The sequence below is a fragment of the Neophocaena asiaeorientalis genome, unplaced genomic scaffold (assembly GCF_003031525.2).
Source record: "Neophocaena asiaeorientalis asiaeorientalis breed wild unplaced genomic scaffold, Neophocaena_asiaeorientalis_V1.1 scaffold100, whole genome shotgun sequence".
In the NCBI taxonomy this organism is placed as follows: Eukaryota; Metazoa; Chordata; class Mammalia; order Artiodactyla; family Phocoenidae; genus Neophocaena; species Neophocaena asiaeorientalis.
In genome coordinates this window covers 9,219,809-9,246,916 of record NW_020173955.1, presented here as the reverse complement: position 1 = coordinate 9,246,916, position 27,108 = coordinate 9,219,809, and the positions used below count along the sequence as shown (strand labels likewise).

Below are 27,108 nucleotides of genomic sequence, written 5' to 3'. Positions count from 1 at the left end.
ACACCATTGTAAAGCAATTATACTTCAATAAAGATGTTAAAAGAAAAAAAGACTTTTATGTTCTTATTGCAGTAGAAGGCACTTATGAATGTTCATATAATAAAAGAGCCAGGGAGGTGATTTCATCCCTGTTAGTTAACTTTATAATTAACACATCAATGGCAGAACTCTCAAGCCCAAAAAATGAAGATACGGGCCTGTGCAGTGCTGAGCAGCTGTTCCAGGTTGTTCCTGCTGCCTGGTTGGCGGTGCCGTGAGCAGAGTACTGAACAGAATCTTCTCTGGGTTGCAGATATCAGTGTGGACCACCCCGATGAGAAGTCCATTATCACTTATGTGGTGACTTATTACCACTACTTCTCAAAGATGAAGGCCTTGGCTGTTGAAGGAAAACGAATTGGAAAGGTGAGCTCACACCACTTTTGTAAGTTGTGAGACATAATTAAGGTTCACATCTTGATGTGCTGCCACCATGCACTCAGACGTTTAGCTACTGGGAGTTCGTGGCAGGTTCTCCACACGGCAGGGAAGTGGGCAGCAGCCTCTCGATCCCAGAGAGTAACAGGAGGCAGGAGTGGTGGGTGGCTAACATACTCAGGAAGGGATTTCAGGGGGATCTCAGACCCGGAAACACCCCTCCCCTCAACCTTGCCAGGAAATTGGGTATTGAAAATCTGATTGAGTTGCCTGATGTCATGGACGTGGAAGTCCTACTTACCACGCTTGGAAAGGCCTCATCAGTGTCACGCTTTTTAAACTTTTTTGTTTGGCTGACGTTCCCCTGCCATATGTTTCAGAACACCGCAGATCAGATGACATTGTCTTCTCAGTGCAATGGAATAGAAAATCCGTGGGCGTTCATGGGACAGGACCAAGCAAAATAGAGCCCTTTTTGTTCCTCTAGGAATTTCGGAGCTGAGGCATCAGGAGTCATACAGGCAGGATCTGAAACCCTTGCCTGGGGGTTGGGAGGTTACAGAACCAATTACAGTTGAGTTAAGCTGTCATTGCTCACAAACGATAGACACGGTCTGAGTGCTTATTAGCACATGGTTCTTGGAGTTTTAAAAACTCTTGTGCCAAAGTCTCATAGAACCGTTTTCAGAGCCAGTGCTGAAGTGTGTGCGGGCTCCCATAGGGCTGCAGTCATGTCTCCCTTACGCAGGGATACGATCCTGTTTTTCCATTTTTCTGACTCTTGTTTACAGGTGCTCGACAATGCTATTGAAACAGAAAAAATGATTGAAAAGTATGAATCCCTTGCCTCTGACCTTCTGGAGTGGATTGAACAAACCATCATTATTTTGAACAACCGCAAATTTGCCAACTCGCTGGTTGGGGTTCAACAACAGCTTCAGGCCTTCAACACCTACCGCACTGTGGAGAAGCCGCCCAAGTAAGATGCAGAGTGTAATGCCTTGCCCTTCTTATGGGGAGAGAGGTGATTGCAGCCGCAGACCCCTGTTTTCTGACTTGCATGGTCTCATCTCTCAATGAATGCCTCTTGCCAGCGGCCTGTCCTGCTCCTTTTAATCTGAGCCTGTATTGCCGAGATGTATTCCAAATTATACTCTCTGTGAGCCCTTTCTAGCAGAAATGTGCCACTGGTATGTGTGATACGTGAGAATCCCAAGAAACGGTGCAGGTCCCCAGTTCCTTATCCAAAGCTCTTGCGCCTCATGTATTTCAGAATTCCATCGTTTCTGGATTTTAGAGAAGTAACAGGGTACATGCCAGGTGGCTCTGAGGCAGTTAACTCATATCAAGCCTCCTCACATATCTGTAGCAAAACATGTAATTATTCACACTGTGTGAATTAAAAAAAACAGTAGTTTCATATCCGTTCAGATCAGGTTTTGCTGCCCCCAGAAGTCTGATTTTTCACATATTTTAAAGATACGTAGTTATCCAGTAAAGATTGTGGCCCTTATCTCTTGCTTATTATGACAAGAGTCATCCCTCCTTTTTCTGAAAACTCCACTCAGTTGTGAATTCCTGGCTGAGGTCTCCACAACCCATTGACAGTGACCCTGGGTGGTCGTTTGAAATGATCCTTGTTGAATGCCTTCAGCTGTGCTCTCCAGATGAAGCAAGTTCATCATCCGCGGCTTGGGGTCTAAATCTTGTTTGAGTTGATTAACAAAAGAGTAGCATTCTGTGCTCCTGACTGTAAATCTCAGCAACAACAACAAACCACAAGAAAAACCCCACAGTTTGGCACATACTGAGGTCTTCAGTACCCCAAAACTAACCCACTGCTGTTTCTCTGACACACACGCGTTTCACATAAAAGTCAGACCGGAGATAAATGCCTGTTAAAATATGGAGGCTGCACGAAGTGTGTTTATTTTATTTTATTTTATTTTTTTCTCTAGAAGTAGATGCATTTTTCCTTTTGAAAGAACAGAATATAGTATAACGTTTATGGCTGGTTTTCTCTGCTTAGATTTACTGAGAAGGGGAACTTGGAAGTCCTGCTTTTCACTATTCAGAGCAAGATGAGGGCCAATAACCAGAAGGTCTACATGCCCCGGGAGGGGAAGCTCATCTCTGACATTAACAAGGTAAAACCGATCCATCTGGCCTCCTTCATGGTCCCTGCCCTCCTGTGTGGGCGCCAGCCTCCTGTAGGTTTTCAGGTTCTATCAGTGGGTCTTGATTGCTAAGAGATCCTGGCCTGCTGAGTTGATAAGCGGCAGTCATTGCTCACATAGTGTTGAGGGTCAAGGGAGTGCTTGTGGTGGTTTGGGGGCAGGTGGCTGTGTGTGTGTGTTTTAGATTTTATCAAACCAGGTTCAGCCTGTTTACCTTGTCACTCAGATACATAATAAGTTTACCTGTCATTTGTCCCAGGCAATTGGCTCAAACATCTTTAAATTGCAGAAGGGAGAATTCAAAACCTTATTTCCTGTATCTGGAATCCCTAGAGGTTAGGGCTTAGGATTTTGACTCCTTCCGTCAAGAAGCTGTCAAAAAATTTGTTTCCATGCCTGTTACATCTGCAATTACAGAATTTCATGGTGGGCATTATTTCCAAGCAGACATCTGAAAAATCTAGAACTGTGGTCAGTTGTACACATTTAGATTCTTTTAAGTGGAATTTTTTTTAATGTGAAGTAAGATGTATTTCATAGGAATGAATTTATTAATTGGTGAGTATTTTGGAAAAAAATACTCCGATATGTGAATTAAAAATAAGTGACTTCAGGGCTTCCCTGGTGGCGCAGTGGTTGAGAGTCCACCTGCCGATGCAGGGGACACGGGTTCGTGCCCCAATCCGGGAGGATCCCACATGCCGCGGAGCGGCTGGGCCCGTGAGCCATGGCCGCTGAGCCTGTGCGTCTGGAGCCTGTGCTCCGCAACGGGAGAGGCCACAATAGTGAGAGGCCCGCGTAGCGCAAAAAAAAAAAAAAGTTACTTCAGAGTGGGGTGAATGAGAGATTCATAATAGGATTTCTTAGAAGATGTCATTTATCTTTTTTACATCAGAGCAGTTGAAGATACTTTGCTTCCTCTCAATTAAAGTTAAGGGCTTTGTAACTTAGTTACATTGCTCCATATCTACACTCTTTTGTTTCCCAGATGGGACATAGGATCTTTAGATTTAAATAGGGGAGAGTGTTCCCATGGGGCTCAACTGAGAGAAAATGATTTTTTTCCCAAGGCTTAAGAGTCAGTGAGGTTGGGAATGGGATTTCACTTTTAAGTTCTCATGTCTTTTTGAGAAGCACTGGCTGTTAACTGCAGCCTAGGATTGTTCCTTGAACGTAGCAGGAAACTGTTCTCTTTCATTTCTGTAGGCCTGGGAAAGACTGGAAAAAGCGGAACATGAGCGAGAACTGGCCCTGCGGAACGAGCTCATAAGACAGGAGAAACTGGAACAGCTCGCCCGCAGATTTGACCGCAAGGCAGCTATGAGGGAGACCTGGCTGAGCGAGAACCAGCGTCTGGTGTCCCAGGTACTGCTCTAGAACAGTGTTCAAGAAAACTGCTCCCAGGGTCCGCTAGAACCTAGACCACACTCAGGGGCCCTAGGACAGCTGTTTGTCAACATCCAGTATCCTGAAGCAGCTGTCAAGTCATCTTACCCAGTTCCCATGAAGAGGATGTTTATAATTTCTAATATATTTTCTCTTCTATTTACCTAACTTTTTATACATCTGGAAGTAGCTCACACAAAGTTTGTTTAGAGCCAGTGAGTGTGTGTGAACCGTTCATATTTTAAAATTTCTCTCTTTCTCCCAGTCTTTGGCCTTCAAGGCAGCTAGACTGGCCATGAAATAAGTAAGTGGCTTCTTTTCTACTTGGCTTAACCAAAGCCATCTCCTGCTCCAGTCTCGTAAGTCGGGTGCTACCTATGTGCTGCACCCCTCTGTAAAGTGAGAAGTTGCTGGTTTGCTTTGGGGACAGCATTTGAGCCCAAGCACAGTTCTAAGGGCCCTCAGGAAGGCGGAGACCAGCGGGGGTCGGGACTCGGGAGTCGGCGTTTGGCTTTGGGACCCCCCGCTCAAAGATTAAGGGGTGTGCCCAGGAATCCACCTGTGTTTCCTGTTTCTTTGTTCCAAATTGGATGGCTTTTGAATTTTGTGCTTCTTTTCTTTTCGTTCCCTTTTCTCTTAGGACAACTTTGGATTTGACCTTCCCGCAGTCGAGGCTGCCACGAAAAAGCACGAGGCCATTGAGACGGACATTGCCGCGTACGAGGAGCGCGTGCAGGCCGTGGTGGCCGTGGCCAGGGAGCTGGAAGCAGAGAACTACCACGACATCAAGCGCATCGCGGCGAGGAAGGACAACGTCATCCGGCTCTGGGAGTACCTGCTGGAGCTGCTCAGGGCCCGGCGGCAGCGCCTCGAGATGAACCTGGGGCTGCAGAAGATATTCCAGGAAATGCTCTACATTATGGACTGGATGGATGAAATGAAGGTAAAACGTGCCTGCATGGAGGCCCGAGCCCATCCAGTCAGGCCTCTCTCGTCTGGGACCCGCCCACTAACCCCCCAACACACAGCCATGCCCCTGGTCTGATTCGCCCACTTATAGCCAGGGAAGAGCCATGTCACCCGCGGGAAGGTTGTTAGCTCACAAGTTAAATGAGACGTGAAGTGAGAAGAAGTTGTGACAAAGGTCAGTGCCATAGCTGGAGGACTGCTGCTGTGACTCAGGTCTAATTAGGTATATCCCATGGTAGGGGGTCAATCAAATTGTGGTCTTCTGTGGTTTTAACTTTTTAGAGTTGGGGCTACCTTTCCGTCTCGGTGGTCTATGTGTGAGTGGCTCTGCTTTGGGGAGAGGCCAGGCGGGTGGTACGGAAGAGTAGTAGGCAGTGTGAACAGAGCGCATCCCGGGAACCAGGCAGCCAGCGTTCAGATGGTGAGCGCCGGAGCTTCCCAATCTCCTTGAGCCTCCTTCCTTCACCTGTAAGCGGAGAGCTTACTTACCATCTGCCTCATCTACCTCATCCGGTTATAGCGAGAATTAAGTGCAAGATATGTGTGTGTATCACAGGACGGCGCGCTGGTTGGAGAGGGCTGCCAGTGCCGATTTGTGCCTCCCCTTCCTTTACTGACAGCTCTGGGCATGGTGTTCCCAGCTTCCCCCCAACCCAGGAAGAGACCTGCCGTTGTGCCGTAGTCCTGTGCCTGTCCGTGTCCTCTGATGCACGACAGCTCATCTGTGTCAGGCAGTTCTCCAGCTGGCAGGCCTTTAGCCACATAGCTAGGACAGAACAGGGCCGATTTCAGGCCGTACCGTGAAGCCTCCTTTATCTCAACATGCTGTGTTCCTCACCTTGACCTCATGCGAGGGATTTCCTTCCTGGGATGTAAACCCTTGTCTTTTGCTTACCCCTTGAGCTGTTCCTGGCAGGGGGAGCAAGGTCACTTCATACCATGAGTTTCCCCTCTTATTGTCCCAGGTTTATGATGTTCTCACGTATGGTCTGTCTTGAGCTCTTAAAATAGAAATGTTCATAAAATCTAGCAGAGATGTGCTTTTCATTTTAGAATTCGTCATGCACTTTATAATTCCGATTGGGCCAGAGACCTTCCTCATAAGTAAGAATGAAGTAGAAATTCCATCTGGAGAGGATGTGTGATGAGAGCCCCAAATTGGGCTGATGGAAAAAATGAAAGAAAACATTAGTGGGTCCAAACTTAAACCAGAGATGTTGCTCGGGACCTCCTAAGCATGACAGTCACCTGACCCTGTTCTTATTTGGTTAGAGATGTAGTTTGTAAGCTTTTCAACTAGGTGTTTCTCCCGTGGATTGTGTAAGTATTGCAGAGGTGTACCAATGAGCTCGCAGGTGAGGAGAGCATCCAATTAAGGGGTCAGCAACTTCTAGGAGACTTCTTTAAACTTTGACATGAAACAGCTCTGTTACCTTTATCTTATCTTCTTCAATGGTTGTTATTGCAGGCACTTCCTTCTTGGAGGCTCAGTTTATATTTCATACTGGTTTCTCCTCTCTCCTTTTTTTTTTTTTTTTTTTCTTTTTTCTGTTCTTTACTTTTTAGTATAGGTTTGACTTCTTATTCCAAGGTAGATGGTCATTAGTTTATAACGCCTCTCCTGCTACAGTCTTTTGGGTTTGTTTTGCTCTGGTTTGCATGCCATCATCTTCCCCTAAAGGTATGGGGAGGATGGCCGGCTGGAGGGAGGGTGCAGCTTGGTTGGTGGCTCCCATCCCGTCCAAAGATTATGAGACGCTGACATCAAGGTTGTATTCATGGATGTCTTTTTTGTTGCCTCTTGCGCGCAGGTGCTATTATTGTCTCAAGACTATGGCAAACACTTGCTCGGCGTGGAAGACCTGTTACAGAAGCACGCCCTGGTTGAAGCGGACATTGGCATCCAGGCAGAGCGGGTGAGAGGTGTCAATGCCTCCGCCCAGAAGTTTGCAACAGACGGGGAAGGTAAAGACAGACCGTTCCAGACGTTACCCCCTTGTCACCAGAAGTCCATCTCCAGAGACGTAGATGGGTTATGTGTGGCAGTGGGACCTTTAAAGTTACTTTGCTATTGTGGGTTCCCAGTGGGCCGTGTCATGGGTATAATGAGATGCAGTAGGGTGGCCTTCCATTACTTTTTAACTCTGTCTTGCCATTCTGAAATGGACCTGTCTTTTCCTTCCGTACTTGAGTGCTGCTTGGTTTTTAGTGGCTTGGTGTTGGCCACTGAAATCTGCCAGACCACACTCTGCACACCGATAGCCTGGTGTGTCTCTCAGACACCTCATGGCTTTCACACCTGGCTGTGCATATCTTTGTTTAAAGGATGTTTGGAAGGATTTGGTTTTGTTCTGTTTTAGAAACAATTAAATGCAGCTGCCTTCTTTCTTACAATTTACCTGCTATTTTTCGTTCCTAAGTGATCAAAAAAAATAATGCTTGGGGCAAAAAAAAAAAAAAAAGTAGCAGTTATCCTTGCCTCTCCCTCCTCATCCAGTCAAGGTCCTAGAAGGTGCTCCATTGCCCCATAACGGGGCCCTGCACTTAGCGTAAACTGGTGATCTAGGAGGGAGAACGGGGGTGTAGTCGACTGCCTGCAAACGCGCAGGAGCCTGTGCTGCCGCTCTCACACCCATGTGCCCACCTTGGCGTTAAACAGGTTACAAGCCCTGCGACCCCCAGGTGATCCGAGACCGCGTGGCCCACATGGAGTTCTGTTATCAAGAGCTTTGCCAGCTGGCGGCCGAGCGCCGGGCCCGCCTGGAAGAGTCCCGTCGCCTCTGGAAGTTCTTCTGGGAGATGGCCGAGGAGGAAGGCTGGATCCGGGAGAAGGAGAAGATCCTGTCCTCCGACGACTATGGCAAGGACCTCACCAGCGTCGTGCGGCTGCTCAGCAAGCACCGGGCGTTCGAGGACGAGATGAGCGGCCGCAGCGGCCACTTCGAGCAGGCCATCAAGGAGGGCGAAGACATGATCGCCGAGGAGCACTTCGGGTCGGAGAAGATCCGGGAGCGGATCGCCTACATTCGCGAGCAGTGGGCCCACCTGGAGCAGCTCTCGGCCATCCGCAAGAAGCGCCTGGAGGAGGCCTCGCTGCTGCATCAGTTCCAGGCGGACGCCGACGACATCGACGCCTGGATGCTGGACATCCTCAAGATCGTCTCCAGCAACGACGTGGGCCACGACGAGTACTCCACCCAGTCCCTGGTCAAGAAGCACAAGGACGTGGCAGAGGAGATCGCCAACTACCGGCCCACCATCGACTCACTGCACGAGCAGGCCGGCGCCCTCCCCCAGGAGCATGCCGAGTCCCCCGACGTGCAGGGCCGACTGGCGGGCATCGAGGAGCGCTACAAGGAGGTGGCCGAGCTGACGCGGCTGCGGAAGCAGGCGCTGCAGGACACCCTGGCCCTGTACAAGATGTTCAGCGAGGCCGGCGCCTGCGAGCTCTGGATCGACGAGAAGGAGCAGTGGCTCGACAACATGCAGATCCCAGAGAAGCTGGAGGACCTGGAGGTCATCCAGCACAGGTGAGCGGGTGCCACGGGGACACTGGCCCTCCCGCCCCTCGCCGCCGAGGTGACCGAGCAGGTGACCTCCCTGTTGAATTGCCTTTGCAGATTCGAGAGCCTAGAGCCAGAGATGAACAACCAGGCTTCCCGGGTGGCGGTGGTGAACCAGATCGCTCGGCAGCTGATGCACAGCGGCCACCCGAGTGAGAAGGAGATCAAGGCCCAGCAGGACAAGCTCAACACGAGGTAAGCGTGAGACGGGGGCGGGCCAGCTCCCTGTGAGCCAGGCCGGGATGGCGAGGTCGCCTGCTGAGCCTCGCGGTCAGGAATTTCCTGCACAGGGTCACTGACATCGTGGCGCTGACGTCATGATGTCGGCATCTGCCTTTCGACACACCCTGGTTTTTCAAGAAGTGTCTCTGAGAAAGAGGCGGGCGGGGGGTGGGGGTGCGGTGGAGAGAGCGACATCATTCGGGGCAGCCCCTCCTGATGTGGGAAGCGAGGGCCTGGGTGTGAGACCTGTTCCCAGCCTGGTGGATCACGGCATAAGGCGGCACCTTTCCTGCGTCTTTTAAAATGATTTCTGGAACAGGGTTTTAACATGTTTGAGACGTAATTGCTGGACGAAAGTCCTGATTATCAAGGTGGACCTTTGTCCTGGTCTTATCTTTCTGTTGGATAAATACATTTGAGTAGGTCCTGGTGGCAAGCTGGCCTTGGTTCTGAGGCCTTTGGGTGTGGGAAACGTTCATTAGGTGCTGCTCTGAGATGAGTAAAATGTGCATCACAGACATGAATTAAGTGACTCTTTGGGGGACAGGTGTGTTGTCACTGCTGACTTTGCAGCTCCTTTGACAAGTCCCCCTTCTTGTCAGGCTCTTTCCCGATTATAGTGTGTCTCTGAGCTGTTTCAATGGTGATATTAGGTGTCCGTATACTGGGGGAGATGACTTTCCAAAACGCATGTAGTCAAAGCAAAGTTGGAGGGGGAGTCGCAGCTTCGACCGTCACTGTTAATTTCCTTGTCCAGCTGTGAGCTTCCGGCCTCTCTCCCACTCTGCTCTCTCCTCCGCCCCTGCACCCACAGGTGGAGTCAGTTCAGGGAGCTGGTGGACCGGAAGAAGGACGCTCTCCTCTCCGCCCTGAGCATCCAGAACTACCACCTTGAGTGCAACGAAACCAAGTCCTGGATTCGGGAAAAGACCAAGGTCATTGAATCCACCCAGGACCTGGGCAACGACCTGGCAGGAGTCATGGCCCTGCAGCGCAAGCTGACCGGCATGGAGCGGGACCTGGTGGCCATCGAGGCAAAGCTGAGCGACCTGCAGAAGGAGGCCGAGAAGCTGGAATCCGAGCACCCCGACCAGGCCCAGGCCATCCTGTCTCGGCTGGCCGAGATCAGCGACGTGTGGGAGGAGATGAAGACCACGCTGAAGAACCGCGAGGCCTCCTTGGGAGAGGCCAGCAAGCTGCAGCAGTTCCTGCGGGACCTGGACGACTTCCAGTCCTGGCTCTCCAGGACCCAGACGGCCATCGCCTCGGAGGACATGCCCAACACCCTGACCGAGGCTGAGAAGCTCCTCACGCAGCATGAGAACATCAAAAACGAGATCGACAACTATGAGGAGGACTACCAGAAGATGAGGGACATGGGCGAGATGGTCACCCAGGGCCAGACCGACGCCCAGTACATGTTCTTGCGGCAGCGGCTGCAGGCCCTGGACACTGGGTGGAATGAGCTCCACAAGATGTGGGAGAACAGGCAGAACCTTCTCTCCCAGTCCCACGCCTACCAGCAGTTCCTGCGGGACACGAAGCAGGCCGAAGCCTTCCTGAACAACCAGGTAACGTCCCTCCTTGCCTTGGCTTCCTTCCTGTCGGAGCAGGCCCTGGCTGCCTTTGGAGGCACTTCTGCCAGGGCTGCTGGTTTAAACCTCACCTGTGGGAAGTGAGAAGAATAATGGAAAGACATTTGTTTTTTCCTGACATCTAAGGCACTGAAACCCATCACAGCGTAGTAGGGGATAGAGCTGAAGATTCCCACAGGGGCTATCTTGCCTTGCAGGTACAGTTCCACTGCAGTGACGGTCGAGGACCTCTTAGTGTGTTCATAGTACGTATGTCCTCATAGTAGTTCATTAAATTAGCGACATTCTGAGAGGTGTTAATTCAGTCTGAAAAGTATTGGGTTGGCCAAAAAGTTCGTTCGGGTTTTTCCGTAAGATTACGGAAAAATCCAAACGAACTTTTTGGCCAACCCAGTATTTTAGGGGATTTTTTTCTTTTCTTTCTTTCTTTCTTTTTTTTTCTGAATGGTTCTGTCTTCGTTGCTCTAGAAAGGTCAGGGACTTGACCCAGTGACCCAAGGGCAGTGATTAGAGAAAGAGAAAGAGCTAAGGATGGTCGCCAACATTGTGGTTGATAATCCTTCTTAAAAGATTGGGTTTGAACGGTCTGCTGCTCTCACCTTACGGGCACATGAGTGGACCCTTGTGGCTGATGCACAGGCCTTTGTTCACTTCCCTCACTCTTCGGGAAAAAAATAAGAGCATTTAACCACTTAGGGAAATTTAGTCACTTGCGGTGTTCCACTGGGATTTTTTTCCCCCGCCCAACTTTTTGTGTTAACTGACTCCATAGATAATTTCATATAAGTGTGAGGAAGCAATTGTTGCAAAGTATGTTGCGTGGAAATGCAGAATGTAGGAAAGAGTGCTTTTTTGTTGTTGTTCTGAAAGCAAGTTGTATTTCATGATTTCTCATCCTGCTCTGATTTTGTTTTTCCCTTTTTAAATAAGGAGTATGTTTTGGCCCATACTGAAATGCCCACCACCTTGGAAGGAGCTGAAGCAGCTATTAAAAAACAAGAGGACTTCATGACCACCATGGACGCCAACGAGGAGAAGATCAATGCGGTCGTGGAGACGGGCCGGAGGCTGGTGAGCGATGGGAACATCAGTTCGGACCGCATCCAGGAGAAGGTGGACTCTATCGATGACAGGTGCGGCGTCCTGAGGTTCTCAAGGGAGTCATACACCCTGGGGCTGTCAAGCATCTGAGTCACTGGCCAACGTCTTTGGGGCTGTGGGTATAAATTCCCCCAGTGGGCAGGACGTGGGCACCTAGCAAAATTTAATCTACGAAAGAAAGAAAGCCTGAGACGCCAGACTAATTCTTAACCAAAGACTTAGGAGAGCCAGAGTGCTGAGTAGCGGTGGGGTGTGAGCCTTGCCCTGTGAGAGGTGACACGTAACGTGTCACCCAGTGGGACCCCGAAAGCCAGACGCTTCCCCAGCCAAGCCCACATTCACCTTCATCCACACAAGACTCCTCTGAGGCCTTTCAGGAGGGGACAGGGAGGAAGGGCAAAGTTGGCTTGTCCTGAGTACCTGGCAGAGGCAAAAGTGAACACCATCAGGCCTTTCTTAGAAAATTGGCTTGGGTGATGCTGTAATAGGATCTTTTTCATAATAAGAAAAAAGGCTTTTCCTCCTTTTCTGCCAAGGCCTCTGCAAGATGAGATGCTCTTGTTGTATTTTTATTTATTTATTTATTTGCCGTTGCAAAAGATTTTTCTCCCTGGCCAGTGTTCTCTGTTAGACCCTCACGCCTGCCTCTTAACTCTGCCTCGGTTATTACTGAAGTAGGAGGTCTGGGCAGATCTGGCTTGGTTCTGGACTGGCCGCTTCTCTCTGGGTGTGGCCCACCTGGGTCAGTCACGAGCCTCTGCTGCAGCTGATCTTCCCCGGTGCCGGGGAGCCCTGGGCCAGATCTACGGGCTCGTCGTGAGACTGATGTCACCGAGAAACAGCCTCTTCCTCCAGGGTTCTCCGGCCTTCAAGTGCAGTGAAGAGGAAGAACTTCTTGCTGGGAGCGTTTCCTTACTTACCTTCTTACCATGTCTGAGACGGTCTCCTGGGACCCTGGGCCAGATGAACGTTTTACAGTGTGCAGTGGAGAGGGGAATTGCTCTTGCCCTGTAAAGACTGAGCTCCTGCCTTTAACCAGTCTGTGCTTTGCACTGATTCGGATCCTAAACCGTATGCTCTCAGGGTGGCACTATGGAATAGGATGTAAGGTATATTAATTATAATTTTGTATCTGTTGCTTTTAAAACAGCTACGAAAAAGAAAAAGAAAAAAATCCCTCCACCAAGCCCTTCTTCAATGAGTGTGAGAAACAAGGATTGGGCAAGACAGGCTTAAGCTGGAGGAGAAGGAATTTCTTTTCTCTTAATGCTGAATCTCATGTTGTTTTGTAAACATGATACACCACGTTCTTCCATGTTAGGTGCACACAGCTGGTTTCCTGAAGGCAGGCCGGGCCACCGGGGACACTTGTGTTCAGGCAGGCGTGCAGCTGCCTGGCAGCTTCCTCAGTGTGTTTATCCGTCCCCTGATAAAGGGAAAACAAGCTGCAAGGGCTTGTTGGAAGCAGGTGACTCTGTCAAGACCGGAGGCTCCTGGATGTGAGGGAATGCTTCAGCAGCTCTCAAGTGCAGCTTAACCTTCCTTTTGTCCTTGACTGAGAGCCTGGGCCCGTGGGGTTCCAAGGCCTCCTGGGGATTTCTGTTGTTAAAAAAGCATTGGGAAGAAGATTCCCTGCTCTCCGTAAGCGTAAGCATAAGAGATGGAAGGGGGATGGGGCTTTCCGGTGATCTGCCCTCAGGAGGACTACATTTTCTTATTTTCCTCAGCACGTGTTGACCGAATTCTGGTTTCACTTTAATATCCCCAGAGGCCTCAAGATCTGAAACTTGACCCCAGAGGACACTGGTCTGTTATAAAAAAATAGACAAATCTGAGTTCCAGGTGGTGTCAGGGCACATGCTAAGTAAATATCTAACTCTTCGGATCTGATCCCCGTCCAGAAACATTCTGACGCTCCTGTGAAGCTATTTTTGTAGAGAGCAAAATCATCATAACCTGCTTACGTTCTGGAAATCTCGTCGATTACCACTGAAGTTTGTTGAGAAGAAGAAGTACTAGAACAGAGGCGCTGACTCTTAACAGATGTGGGTGGGGCATGAGTGGGCTTTAAAGGGCTTGTGACTGGGTGGAAAGGAGCCTCCTGTCCAGGCCTGCTCAGGGGGGTGTGAACGGGTGAGCTTCCTGGCTCAGAGGGAAATTCCAGCCCCAGTGCAGTCCTGGGAGAAAAGGAAAAGTGTCCAGTTTCATAAAGCCAGACCTGATCTCACGTGGGAAAAAAAGCTTAAAAATCACCAACCCACTTGACTTAGGTACCTGTGGTTCTTTATTTTCCGTAAGAACCACAGTTAAGCCCAATATCTGCCGCATGTGGTGAGGAGCTTTTGAGTCTCATTACAGGGGTAGGTGGTGAGAGATGGAAAGAAAGCAAGACATTTAACCTTGCCCCAAAGAGCACTCTTAGGAGTGTGGGAAGCTACGGCCACGTTTAAGAAGGTCCTTCCCTATAATTAAATCCACGATCACCCCTTGAAAGACCTTCCCAAGTTCCGCTTCCCGTGAATACCATTGGTGACCACTAGTGCACAGTTAAGCCGTGCTCACTTCTCTCGAGGGTTTTCGGAAGCAGCAACCACCTCAGCTGCCCGTTGTAGCTGTTTTTCGTCCCGCAGAGCACATCACTCAGAGGCCGTCCTCATGTGTTGTTTTGGACCTGAGGCCTTAAATCGCCATTTGGCCTTTCCCTCCTTCATGCACCCGCCAAAAGAGGAAAATTGTCCAGGCAGAAGTCCACTGGGCACGTGTGAGTCTTGATTATGTAAGAGAGACATTCAAGATTCCGTCCGGTGGTATTTCTCTCTTAGTCAATTTTCCCAGTGTTTGAAGTTATTTTTACTCCTATTATTTCTACCAGCTTCAAAGTCGCATGTCCTGGTTTAACTGTCCGTGTCTCTGTTTACTCCTTGCCATCGTAGCATTTTTGTGTGACGCCGGGGAAGGGAACAGGAACTTACATTCAGGGCCTTTGGCTAAAGGCAGGACTCTTGGATTTTGTGACTTAACTCCAACTCAAATTACCTTCCTCCTGAAGGTTTGCTTTATTTGCTGTCTTTCTCTTAAACCGCCCCCTACAAATAGTGACTGGAATTTGAGGGTTGGGAACTTGAAGAACTTTTCTTGACATTCCTTCCCCACCCACATTTTTAGATGACTAATTCCTTTAGTCCGAGATCACTAACAATCTTTAAAAAACATTCTGTTTTAAATTTTTGATCTTTGAGAAAGGATAGCAATGAAGTGAAGGGGCTTTGGCCTTTTATTTTTTATTATAAAAGCCACAATGTTAAAAATTCGGAGGGGAGGTGGAAACTACTACTTTTTAATCTCACCCTCAGCACATGCCATTTTAGTTTTTGCTTTTCCAGTTTGTGCCTTGGAGTTTTGTATCATTGGCTGTGCATAAACTCTCTTCATTTAGCATTATATGAGAAGTACTTTTCTATTGTTGTATCTTGCCTAAGTGGTATAAACATATTATAATAAACAATAATACCTGACGGTATTATTTCCATTCATGCTATTGCTGTGTTCTGTAGTCGCCGGTACCCGTAGGAACAGAGGGCATTTCCCTTTGCTCCCCAGGCAAGATGGTAGCTACAGTGCTGCCACTGTCCCTTGTTGCCAGCAGCCACTGCAGGCCCGTGTGACACATGCTTCACTGTAAGGTCTTTCTTGCTCTTGAAGAAGGTTCTTTAAAAGCCAGTTGGCATGAGGTGCTCCCTGAGCTGCCCTTTCTTGGTGTTGTAGAGAATCAGAGGTCGTGTTCTTCCTCCCTCCCATGGGGGCAGGGAGGGCTGGTCAAGAGACCTTGCCCAGGCACTGCAGCAAGAAATCGCTTTGGGAATTGGAATGAAAAACCAAACCTCCCCATTTGCACTCTTCCTTTGCCCTTCTTCGCACCCTTCGCTTTGGCTGGCTGGCGCTTGGGTTCCTTGGGAAGGTGGGGGAGCTGTGTTATGGCGATGCTTCTCGATGCTCAGTGTGGTACGGCTCTGCCCCATGGCAGTAGGACCACGTGGAGGTAGCCCTTTCCGTGGCACTCACAGCATTCACATGGCTCTTCTTCACAGTCTGGTGGAGAAGCCCCTGGGCGTGTAAAGGAGGCTCGCAGGGGAGCTCTGGCACCTCCACGGCGTGTGCCAGAAAGCCCTGTGCCCAACATCCACGTGCCTTGTCATTCCCCAAGTTCAGCAGCTCCTTCCAGGAGTTCTTTTAAGTTTTTCGGTTACGGTTTTGTGCTTTAACTTCTTTAAAACCTTGGTGAGCCTTATCTGTTAATGAAGAGTGGGATTGAGTTAGGTGTGTGATGTCACAGGTCTGAAAATTTTCATTCCTGGTTTATTGTTGATTTGGGTGAGTTTTTCTCCCGACGAGAATCTCGTCATCAGGGAAGGTTCCTTTAAGCCAGTTACATGGTTTTATGCGTTTTCTTAGCCATGCACATGGCCTGTCACCCAGATACGAGTTTCTTAGAGATCAATTTCATATTCTCACATAGTTCCTAAAATGGAGGCCCTCACCCAGCACATGCTCAGGGTTTTTCTCCCCTAACCCCAGATGTATGAAGCTCTTTTGCCTGCATCCTGGCCTGTTGTGTGGCTGGGACAGGTGTGATGGTCTCTTGTACCATGACTTACTCATTTGGAGGATGCTAAACTCTCTGGGTCGGGTTATCTTGTCTCCTTGACGTGATTGAGAACTGTTAGTGAACTGTTTTCAGCGTATATTGAGACCCAGGAAAGAAGCTGGGTTGTAAATTCTGCATTTCCAGATTCCCTACCTCCTCTTTTTAAGATTATTTTTGTTTTCTTTGTAACAGACACAGGAAGAATCGTGAGGCAGCCAGTGAGCTTCTCATGAGACTGAAGGACAACAGGGATCTTCAGAAATTCCTGCAAGATTGTCAGGAGGTGCGTCTCCTTTTAACTCCTCCTTTCCTCTCTTCTCACAAGAGCAGCCGAGCCTTTGGCATAAGAGCCCTTGGAATTATAAAACTAACTGAGGCCAGAAATTCTTATCATGTATATAATTTGCAGGTGGGGCAGCGTCAGTTCTCCAGCCTACAAGCTACCACTTAAGAGTAACCAGATTATTACGATCTAGAAAATTGTAGGCTAGCACTGTGCTGTCCAGTGCAGTAGACACTAGCTACATGCGGCTGTCTCATTTTAAATCAAATGAAATTAAGAGTGTAGTTCCTCCATCATACTCGCTGTATTTTAAGTGCTCAGAAGCCAACCACCTGTGATTCGTGGCTGCCGTATCACACGAACAATGCAGATGTTAGAACATTTCCATCGTCAAAGGCACTGCTGTTCTCAAGTATTCTGTAACCTAAAAACATCTAATATTATATTTTAAACTATTTACAATGACGCACATTTAGTAGTACAGAAGGAAAGAAGTAAAAGGAACTGCAGTTGGCTACCCAGGTAAGAAGAAAGATTTAAGAACATAGAAACTGACTTTCTTATTCACTGAAGACCTTGACATATCCATCTTTCAGGCTCCTCAGGTGTCTGTCTGATATGCCCAGAGCAGCAGTAATCCTGATCTCAAACTCTTTGAGTTTTAGCATGTGGTATTAATCTGAGGATTCTCAAACTATTTCGTGCTCCCCTGATACATGCGTAAACAAACTGGGGAAACTAAAGTTCGCCAGAAAAATGCACTCTTCTCGCAAGCTAGTTGGAGAAAAGCATCTAGCTGACGTCACATGGGTGAGATCACGAGCACATCGTCGTATTTCACTGTCTGCCAGAGAACCACAGTGAGACCCGGTCCTCTCTGGTTTATTAGACTTTAAATCCCATTGGAGGCAAAAATGGGATGAAGAATATCCAAGTGAAGCAGCAGGGACCTTGGGGACGGGGAGTTCGAGGGGTGGGGAGAGGATTGAGGTCATGTGCTAAAAATATGACTGGACTCATCACGAATCCCTCACATGCAAACTTATAGCTGTGTGTTAAAAGAAATGTGGCTCTAATAACAGCTGAGTCAGAGAGTCGGTGACAGAAGCGATCCTTCATGTCCATTAAACTGCTGTCTTACTGTGAGTCTTAGAATATGCTCTAGTAGCTAAACCTTGAGAAGGGAAGAAAGCCCCTCAACTCTGTGGCTTAGGGTCTGTTGCCTTTCAGGGCCACACTGATGGACCTAGGTCTCTCGGGGTTTGCCTAGAGCCAGACAGGCTGAGGACAGGAGTGCCTCTTCAGGTGACACCTGAGCATTAATAACCTATTTGAATAGGAGGCTCATTTAAAGAGGCAACCGCGTCCCCAGACAAGGCATAGGGAAGAGTGATGGGCTCCAAGGTTAGCTGCGTAGAGTTGCACGATGTGCTGCAGTGAATACCAAGTGGCCCTTCAGCACTGGAGGGAGTGAAAGTTATCAGGAGACGTTTGCAGCCTGGGCTGTGCCTTCCCCAGCTCGAAGGTCCTTGAAGTACCTTGATGTTTCCCTTGAAGCACCACCAGTGACTTGTTTTAACCTCAGGACATATTGGAAGTGTTGTGCTGGGGAAATCAGTGGGATTCCATACCCTTGCTTAAAGGACAAGTTACTGAGATGAAATTCATTGACCTGAGCGTGGTGAAACCTGGACTAAATTTGGGGAAAAGAATGCCAGGAAGTGAGCAGGAAATGAGAGGACGGAGGAACCTTTGAGAGAAGCTCAGTTGAAATTTCCAGCCCCCATTTTCCATTTACATACGTGTGGATTCCAAAATAGAAATGTATGGGAAAACTAAGCAGATAAAACGATAGTCCTTCCAAGTTGAATCACAGGAAATAGTAGCGTTTTAGATCTTTGTTAACACTTGTTCCAAATGAGCATCCTTAGTTACAAGGAGTTCCCTCCTTAACCACACCAGTGACTGTTAGGCACGCCCAGAGGGCTCAGCCCCGCACGACTTCCCCTCAAAGTATGCACAAAGGTTTTGACTGGGCTTTGTTGTCCTGGAGACGATTCGCAGGTCTCTTTGTGACTGCTCCGCCAAGTCTCCCTTGTTTATCTTTCTCTCCTTGAACCTCATTAAGAGTTAGTACAGCCATAGGATCTGCTGGGGGTACCACATCAGCATATATAGTTTCCGCAGAGTGACGGAATTTAGGTCAGGTTTGGGGGCTCCAAAACCCTCAGTGTAGCAGTACAAGCAAAGGGGTGATATTATTATTAAGAGATACTATTCTTTGACTATAAACTTTCCATCATTCAGCCTCATTAGAATACACCCCCTTTTAAGCCAGAACCTCTGAGAATGGAGCTTGTGTGTGCACCAGCCCAGCATTTGAAAACCTGTCTATTATTGTGCTGGTGGAGTTTTACAGAGCACCCGGAGGCCAGATTTAATACCATTGCTGGCTGTTGGTATTGTTCAAGGTCTGGAGAATCCAGGTTGTCTCGCTGTCACGCTCCCTTCCTCGTGGGTTAGAGGCTAGAGGGGGCTGGGTTGTGAATTCTGCCATCATTGCCACCCGCCGAGAAACACTTCCTGGATGGGGAAATTTATCGCAGCAGTGCCGTGGGAATGAGCAGGGCCCACCTAGCCCCAGTTATAGTTAGCGACACAAAGAGCATCATAATTTTTGTACCGTTATTTTAATGTGATATCCTGAAAAATGAATGATTTAAAAGGTACTGCTGTTCTGTTGTGTTCCCTCCCACCATACCTCCTGTTTTCTGAGATTGATTTTTTTTCCCCAGGAGGACAGTATAACTAGACGCGGTGGCACAGGGATAGCGAGTTCAGTGCTTTGCTTTGAGCTTAATCCAGTGATCAAAGCATTTTTTCCTATCCTTTTCCAATCTGCACAGTGTTCTGTTCTGCAGAGAATGAGTATATTCTTAAATGACCTTTGCAAATGCCCACAAATAATAACTGTGGTTCTGATCCCAGAATGCTGATGGAGGGCTGATAAACCAGCAAGTTCCATAGCTCCATTTCATTGTGCGGCATTGCACCCTGCTTTATCTGTAGGATGATGTGTTCAGCAAAGAGCAGATTTGTTTATAAGCCTCTGATTTTTATGTAGCTCTTTTTTTAAAAACCTCTCTTGGGTAGGTGTTTATGAATAGCGCAAATATGTGAATGTCCTTTGCACTTCGGATAAATGCCTTTTATTGTGTTTAGTGTGTGTGTACAGAGTACAGGGGAAAGTTTTACCATTTGGTTTCCTTTTAACCTCTTTTCTCCTTAGATTGAACGGCCATAGCATTTCAGATCTTAGTTACTCAGGTAACTGGAAGGAAAATAGGTAATGCTTTTAAAGTAGGAAATTTAGTGTCTCGGTTGCTGTGTAACAAATCTATGCTCCTTGCTTACAAAGGGCGTTATGAGGTTTACTGGGGTTTTTTTCCCTTAATAAAGCATGACATCAAAGATCTCACGACTTTTTGCTTTCAACCCCACTCCCTCCTGTGTGGTGGGTGAGTATCCTGAGGAAAGGAGGGATGGTGCCTGGGGGTTCACCCATGTGCAGAGCCGGGGTGCTCCCATGACCCGCATCACCCTCCTTGACATTGTTTTCAAAGAACAGACTTTGTATTGTTGAAGCAAATTTATGGGGAAGCCTTTCCTAGCAGCAGCCCAGGGTGCAAGTGAATGGCCTCGGAATTGTTGATTCTGTAAGCGTTTCTGTTGGTTTTATGCACCATTTCTAAACCTTTGGTGATGGGACCATGAAGCAGTTTGGGTGCAAATTCGTTGTGGCAGCAGCTGGTGTAAGCGTGGCTCCTTGTGGTCACCTTAGGAGGAAGGGCACAGCCCCTGAAGGCGTTTGCCTCTGGTTCCAGGCCGATCCTGCATTTGTTTGCGTATCTTTCGCCTGGGCAAACAAAAGCTCTTCCTGCTGTGATGGGGTAGGAATTAGGACCCTGGTGTGGCCAACTACAGGCAGGCAGTTGAGGAGCCAGGCAAATCAGGATGAGAGCCAGCAGGAGAAGTGTGTCCAGGAGCCAGACTGGGCTGACTCCTGCCCCAGGCTTCTCAGATCTGTCTGTCAGTGGCTGGCAGGCTCTGTGAAGAGGCTTCCTAGAGTTCAGATCCAAGCAAGACACGTTGGGCCTCAAAATCAAGTCCTGTGAAGTGTTTCTTGGTCTGAATGGAAGGTTCTTTACAGACAGAGGAGGAAAAGGCGCAGGTGACTCAGACCTGAAGGGAGCATTGAGAGGCCATCGTTTCTGCCTTACGCCTATAGTGAGCAAGTTACTTACGCTTTTTGGCATCCCCATAGATAGGCCTGTGAAGGAAAAGGGAGGGATAAAAGAGTAGGGGCTTTGGTTTTTTTAAATAAAAGGACTAAAAGTAAAAGGATTACCGAACAGAGTAGAAGACACTTAATCATGCTTAACACGGTATAGCTGGCACGGCTCTTTTTTTTTTTTTTTTTTTGTTTGTTTGTTTTATTTATTTATTTATTTTTGTGGTACGCGGGCCTCTCACTGTTGTGGCCTCTCCCGTTGCGGAGCACAGGCTCCGGACGCGCAGGCTCAACGGCCATGGCTCACGGGCCCAGCCGCTCCGCGGCATATGGGATCTTCCCGGACCGGGGCACGAACCTGCGCCCCCTGCATCGGCAGGTGGACGCTCAACCACTGCGCCACCAGGGAAGCCCTGGCACGGCTCTTTGAAGGAGAAAGAAGGTTGTGACTTAGCCTGGTTAGGGCAGAATTTTAAACACAGGCCTTTGGGGGAAAAGCTGGTTAAGGGTGCCAAGCAGTTTGAAAGCTGGCTCGGAGCACTTTTGTACTCCTGGATTTAACGTTAGATACATAGTCGGGAGCAAGGCTCCGGTACAGTGTCCGTACGGTGGAGATACCTGCTGTGACGGGTCAGAGTTGTAAAGTGAACGTTTGGTTGTCTGTTGACATGGAAACGTGGAGTGTGTGTAGTACGACATGATGGCTCTTTCCGGGCAGAAGAAAGGCTGATGTCACTGTGATTACAGTCTCTGAAACCTTCCTGATTTTTTTTTTTCTTTCCTAGCTGTCTCTCTGGATCAATGAAAAGATGCTTACAGCCCAGGACATGTCTTACGATGAAGCCAGAAATCTGCACAGTAAATGGTTAAAACATCAAGCCTTTATGGCAGAACTCGCATCCAACAAAGAATGGCTTGACAAAATTGAGAAGGTGAGTTAAGATGTTTGATGGGGCTCCGTCGGTGTGGCCGTGGTGAGTAAACGAACTGGGTGGAAATGAGCTCCTTTGTATTTAGCACGTTTTCCAGCATATTTGAGTCATATCTGACCACATACAGAAGTGACACAGCCGGGAGCAGTCCCGTGTCTCATCTGCTGCCCCTGATGGACCGCAAGCCCCTGGGGCGGCGTCCTCACTCTGTTGATCATGTTATGTGTGCTGGACTGTGACAGAGACTGAGCGGATCCATGGAACTTAGAAATATTATGTATTTTAAATAATCTAAAATGTGTTGCTTCGGCACAGGGAGGTTCTCTGCAGCACAACAGAACATGAATGTGACATTCCCCACCCACCCTTCTCTTCCTTCACACTCTATATTGTTTCAAACTCTTAACGGTTAAAGTAATGTATTACGGTCTCTTGGGGGTGATGTGGAGAGGATGGAGTTTTAGGTTATTGGCATCAAGTGTCCCTAAGCCCCAGCAATCACTTGGTGCTCCACGCCTGTGAAAACCACAGTAGGCCAGGCCATTGTCAATTTTGTTGAGCAGTTAACTCTATGTGGAAAGGCTGCGCGTGCGTGCGTGCGTGCGTACGTGTGTGTGTGTTGAATGAATAAGAAACTCACAGGTCAAATATCTCAGGTTTGTTTTTCACAGTGACACCTATTCTCCTGCAAACTGCATGTATGTGTGTTTTCCAGGAAGGAATGCAGCTCATTTCAGAAAAGCCAGAGACGGAAGCCGTGGTGAAGGAGAAACTCACAGGTTTACATAAAATGTGGGAAGTCCTTGAGTCTACCACACAGACCAAGGCCCAGCGGCTCTTCGACGCAAACAGAGCTGAACTCTTCACCCAGAGCTGTGCAGATCTGGACAAATGGCTGCACGGCCTGGAGAGTCAGATTCAATCTGACGACTACGGCAAAGACCTCACCAGTGTCAACATCCTGCTGAAAAAGCAACAGGCAAGTGGCTGTTTCCCTGCCGTGGTCCTGATAGTCTTAACTCGCCCACCGTGTTCTCAGACATCCCCTTGGTGTGTGAAGGGATTTTAACCCAGCACAGCGGGCTCTGACAGCATCGTGGGACATTTCCAGAATCAACTGGAAAGACACAGTAGCAGTGTGGGGTGTCCATGCATGGAAATATTCTTTCATTATCATCTTGGTTGATGGATAGTATCACCACTTAACAGTTGAGTAAATATTCGTTTCATTTAGTCTGCAATTTACATGAAGGAAAGTTATTGTGTTTGCATACTTGACTGTATAACGTCTAGATATGTGATAGTTACCTGAGTTGTTCAGGGCACTTGATAAATAATAAAAGAAATTTGGGCTTTTTTGCATCACAGTAAAGCCCATCTAAGGGCCAGTGAATTTACTCTGAATTGAGGAGGAAGCAGCTCTGGTGAGGTTGAGCAAGCAGGTTGGTGGCAGGACCTGGCAGGAGCTCCCTGGGCCAGGTTTGCAGTGTGTGGCCGAGTCCTCCCCTATCTAAGAAAAGAGTCAGTTTCTTCTCAGACGCCAGCCCCTTGTCTCTAAGCCGGCCGTGTGTGGGCTTCCCAGGGTGGTCGTTCCTGAGTGAGAGACCTCTGCTTCTGCTTTTGCTCGTTTTCCTCATGTAAATACACCATTAGGATGTTTTTAGCCATTATCCAGTGTTTTAAAAAAAGAATAATCAGCTTTCTGACTGAAGAAATCAAGAGGAGATGGTAACATTGGCCGTCCTTCTGGCCTAAAAGAACTGGAAGCAGAAGACCTGACTCCTTCCTGGAGGTTCAGCTGGTTTCCAACGTCGTTACGGCTTCTGAACAGGCAGATGAAGGCTGTCCTTTCCTTTCCCCGTAATTAATTCTTGTTTCCCCTGTCATTTGCCTCCTAAGTTCCTGGGTAAACTTGACAGTTGCGCCCAAGTTGAAAAAAATCTTTCTAGGGATTTTTTTTGGAAAGATCAGCTGACGAAGTGGAGCGCTAATTGCTGGTTCGCTGGCCATGCGGAACCATTTCTTGGGCTCTCCACTGTATCAGTGAATATTCTTGGGTCTTCCATTTTGGCCAGTGCCACAAGGGAACATTTTACAGCACCCTCCGTGTGTCCCTCGTCTCGGGTGTGAAGGTGGGTCTGTCTTCGCCCTCAGATGCTGGAGAATCAGATGGAGGTGCGGAAGAAGGAGATCGAAGAGCTCCAGAGCCAGGCGCAGGCCCTGAGCCAGGAGGGGAAGAGCACGGACGAGGTGGACAGCAAGCGCCTCACCGTGCAGACCAAGTTCATGGCGCTACTGGAGCCCCTGAACGAGAGGAAGCAGAACCTGCTGGCCTCCAGAGAGATCCATCAGTTCAACAGGGACGTGGAGGACGAGATCGTGAGTACCTCCCTGCCTGGCCAGCCTGGTGCCCGTGTTCTCACTGCCGGGCCCGACCCACCTTGGTCATGTCAGTGGGCTGAGCCATCCCAGCCCTGCTCTGTGTATCCACACAAAATGTAACTCTGTTTTTCTGTCGGGTTTTCTAAACATAACTCAAGGGTTTAATGCCCCTCGAACCGTAGTTTTAAAAACAAATAATGAGGACTCACGGGGAGTCCGGTATTGAGCATGAAGTAAGGTCTGGAAGACTGGCCCGTGCCCTGTATCGGAGAAGAAGGGCAGACTCCCAAGGCCGCCCTTCCCAGTGGGATTTTTTCTTTTTCTAAATTGTATTAAAGTATAGTTGGTTTATAATGTTGTGTTAATCTCCGCTGTACAGCAGAGTGACTCACTTATACGTGTCTATGTCCTTTTTCATGTTCTTTTCCATTACGCTGTATCACAGGATATTGAATATGGTTCACTGTGCTGTACAGCAGGACCTTGTCGTTTATCCCCCAGTGGGGTTGAACACACTTCCTCTCTCACGCTGGCCTCCCTGCTCTCCCCTCCTGCCCTCGTTTGCATCAAATGTTTGTTCTCTTTGAGTGGCCCCTGACCACCTATTTACAATTCCTTCCAGTTGTGGGTTGGAGAGAGGATGCCTTTGGCAACTTCCACGGATCATGGCCACAACCTCCAGACCGTGCAGCTGTTAATAAAGAAAAATCAGGTAAGCGTGTCTGCTGGGGGCTGGCTCCTCCCGGTAAGTCGGCGCCACGCGGCAGGGCGGTGAGCGGGGGAGCTCCGAGGGCTGGCGGCTTCTCCTTGGCCCTCGAGGCGCGGCGCAAGCAGCGAGCTGCCGCGGCTTAGCGAGCCTCCGGCGTGTATGCCCTGCTCCCACAGACCCTGCAGAAGGAGATCCAGGGCCACCAGCCCCGCATCGACGACATCTTTGAGAGGAGCCAGAACATCGTCACGGACAGCAGCCTCAACGCCGAGGCCATCCGGCAGAGGCTGGCCGACCTGAAGCAGCTGTGGGGCCTCCTCATCGAGGAGACGGAGAAGCGGCACCGGCGGCTGGAGGAGGCGCACAAGGCCCAGCAGTACTACTTCGACGCGGCCGAGGCCGAGGCGTGGATGAGCGAGCAGGAGCTGTACATGATGTCCGAGGAGAAGGCCAAGGTGAGGCAGGGAGGCCGAGCCCTCTCCCCCAAGCCCTGCCGCCGGAGAGCCTCAGACGCAGAGCCTGAGCTTGTGCACCGCTGGGGGCGACGTCCTTGTGAAACGTTTCATTGTCGCCTTGGTCGTGGGGGCAGCGTGGTGCATACCGGTGGCTGGAACCTGGCTCTTTGCCCCTCGACGCAGAGTTTTCTTGTCTGAATCCCGGTATTGTCGTTAAGACCAGATTCGTCGTGCCCTCCGCTTTTTTAAATAGAAATTTGCCGAAGTCTGCCTTTTACAGTATATACTAGATGCTTTTTTCTTGAGACAGTCTAGCAGCATTTGAAAGTATTCTCACCAGGATGCTGTTATCTAACATCTGTTAGACCGTGGAGGGGTTTTCAGCCAGCCAGGATACACTTGGTTTGCCTGGGCTTTACCTCATACTTCAGCAGGTCCTCGTCACCCTGCGTCATCCTCATGTCCGTCTTTCAGAGGCTCCCATGGTCCAGTCCACATTGAAGCTCGTGGAGCGCTCCATATTCCAGCACCCATATCACACCTGTGGCTTTTTTTCTTTCTGCCAAGTCTTCCTCCTGCCACACCACGCAGTCAGCCAGCCCCTCTTCCGGGGGGTTTTGGGTCAAGGGCGGGGGGATGGCTGTGGTTGTGACGGCCCCCTCTCTAAGCAGGATGAGCAGAGCGCCGTCTCCATGTTGAAGAAGCACCAGATTCTGGAACAAGCCGTGGAGGACTACGCGGAGACGGTGCATCAGCTCTCCAAGACCAGCCGGGCCCTGGTGGCCGACAACCATCCAGAAAGGTGAGTGCCGTTCCGTGAAGATGAGACTGGCTTGTCAGTTCCTGTCCAGTCGGGGCCTCTTGTTCGAGTAACTGGTAATGTAGATCTTTGGGAAGCATTTTTAAAACAGACCCAGTAGGCCTGTGCTGAACAGGAAGGGTGAACGGTTGCATTACAGGAGCTCACTCTTGCGGGCTGATTATCTCCTGCTGGCCAAGCCCTGTTGAGAGAAGATTATTGGTGTCATGCGTCAGAAGTACCGACTGACTTGCATGGATATACAGGTGATAAAAGCACCTACCCTTGGGTTTAAAAAGTCACCCGGTTTAGGAAAGTAATTACTAGTTTTAATAGAGCAATAGATAAGGATACTTGGGCCTGTAAATTAAAAGGGGTACCGAGAAGAAGATGATGCCGCCTCTGAACTCTTATACATTCAGTCTTGAGAATGTCTCGGGAATAAGAAAAAGGAGTGTGTGGTACTCCTGCAATGTTACATAGCAGGCTTACACGCTCACTTCAGTGGCAGTCATTTTAGGCTTTCTCTGGAACTGCCTGTTACAGCTCAGACAGACAAGAATCGGCTTTGTGCATTAACCAAGGCAAGTTGAAGATGAGGTCAGTGGCTGGGTTGGTACAGGGTGTCCTTCAGGGGTTCGTGATCAGGACTCCCTGCAAAGTGGCCTTCCTCATCTCCCAAGGACAGGCATCAAGAAGTCCTTGTCTGACTGCTTTCATGCTGGAAGACTGTCATTCTGGGAGAAGTTGGAGGGAGGGGGATGGATGCTGCACCCCCAGGACCCAGGAAATGGGAGCAGCAGGGCCCACCCTCCTGGCAGAGAAGAGCATGCAGCCCAGAGAAGGTCAAGGTGTGTGCAGACGGGGATGTTATCTGTCCCTTCGACAGCATGGCACCTGAGAACGGATCCTGGGTTAACTTCTAATGTCAGAGGAAGTCCTGACATATGGAGCCAGCAGTGCAGTGTTTCGATTTCTCTCCCCTCCCTCCGTCGTCACGGCCAGGATGGCCTTTGTCCTCAGTCACTGTGTTTTGTTACACGTTGGCTCTTCATTACTTGAGGTCAAAGTTCAGAGTTTTATTTTTTAGGCTAAATAGGTTAACTTGAGGTTTCCTTTGAGAAATGTCGTAAAACGTGATCTCTTGGCATTTCCCCTCATCTGCTGGCTCCTTGAAGAACA

General features: G+C 49.0%; 1 protein-coding gene across 3 annotated transcripts in view; it reads left to right on the top strand.

Moving 5' to 3' along the window:
• Positions 1-27,108, top strand: part of SPTBN1 (spectrin beta, non-erythrocytic 1) — a 146,327-nt gene that overhangs the window by 97,997 nt on the left and 21,222 nt on the right. For all 3 annotated transcript variants that reach the window (XM_024753040.1, XM_024753041.1, XM_024753042.1), the window contains exons 7-23: positions 293-405; positions 1,209-1,396; positions 2,447-2,564; positions 3,801-3,959; positions 4,621-4,923; positions 6,761-6,914; positions 7,609-8,479; positions 8,570-8,707; positions 9,549-10,305; positions 11,260-11,462; positions 16,268-16,358; positions 21,435-21,581; positions 22,297-22,560; positions 23,736-23,960; positions 24,586-24,675; positions 24,849-25,127; positions 25,799-25,929. In XM_024753040.1, coding sequence (XP_024608808.1) covers positions 293-405; positions 1,209-1,396; positions 2,447-2,564; positions 3,801-3,959; positions 4,621-4,923; positions 6,761-6,914; positions 7,609-8,479; positions 8,570-8,707; positions 9,549-10,305; positions 11,260-11,462; positions 16,268-16,358; positions 21,435-21,581; positions 22,297-22,560; positions 23,736-23,960; positions 24,586-24,675; positions 24,849-25,127; positions 25,799-25,929 — 4,231 coding nt within the window. The remainder of the gene's footprint in view (positions 1-292; positions 406-1,208; positions 1,397-2,446; positions 2,565-3,800; positions 3,960-4,620; positions 4,924-6,760; positions 6,915-7,608; positions 8,480-8,569; positions 8,708-9,548; positions 10,306-11,259; positions 11,463-16,267; positions 16,359-21,434; positions 21,582-22,296; positions 22,561-23,735; positions 23,961-24,585; positions 24,676-24,848; positions 25,128-25,798; positions 25,930-27,108) is intronic.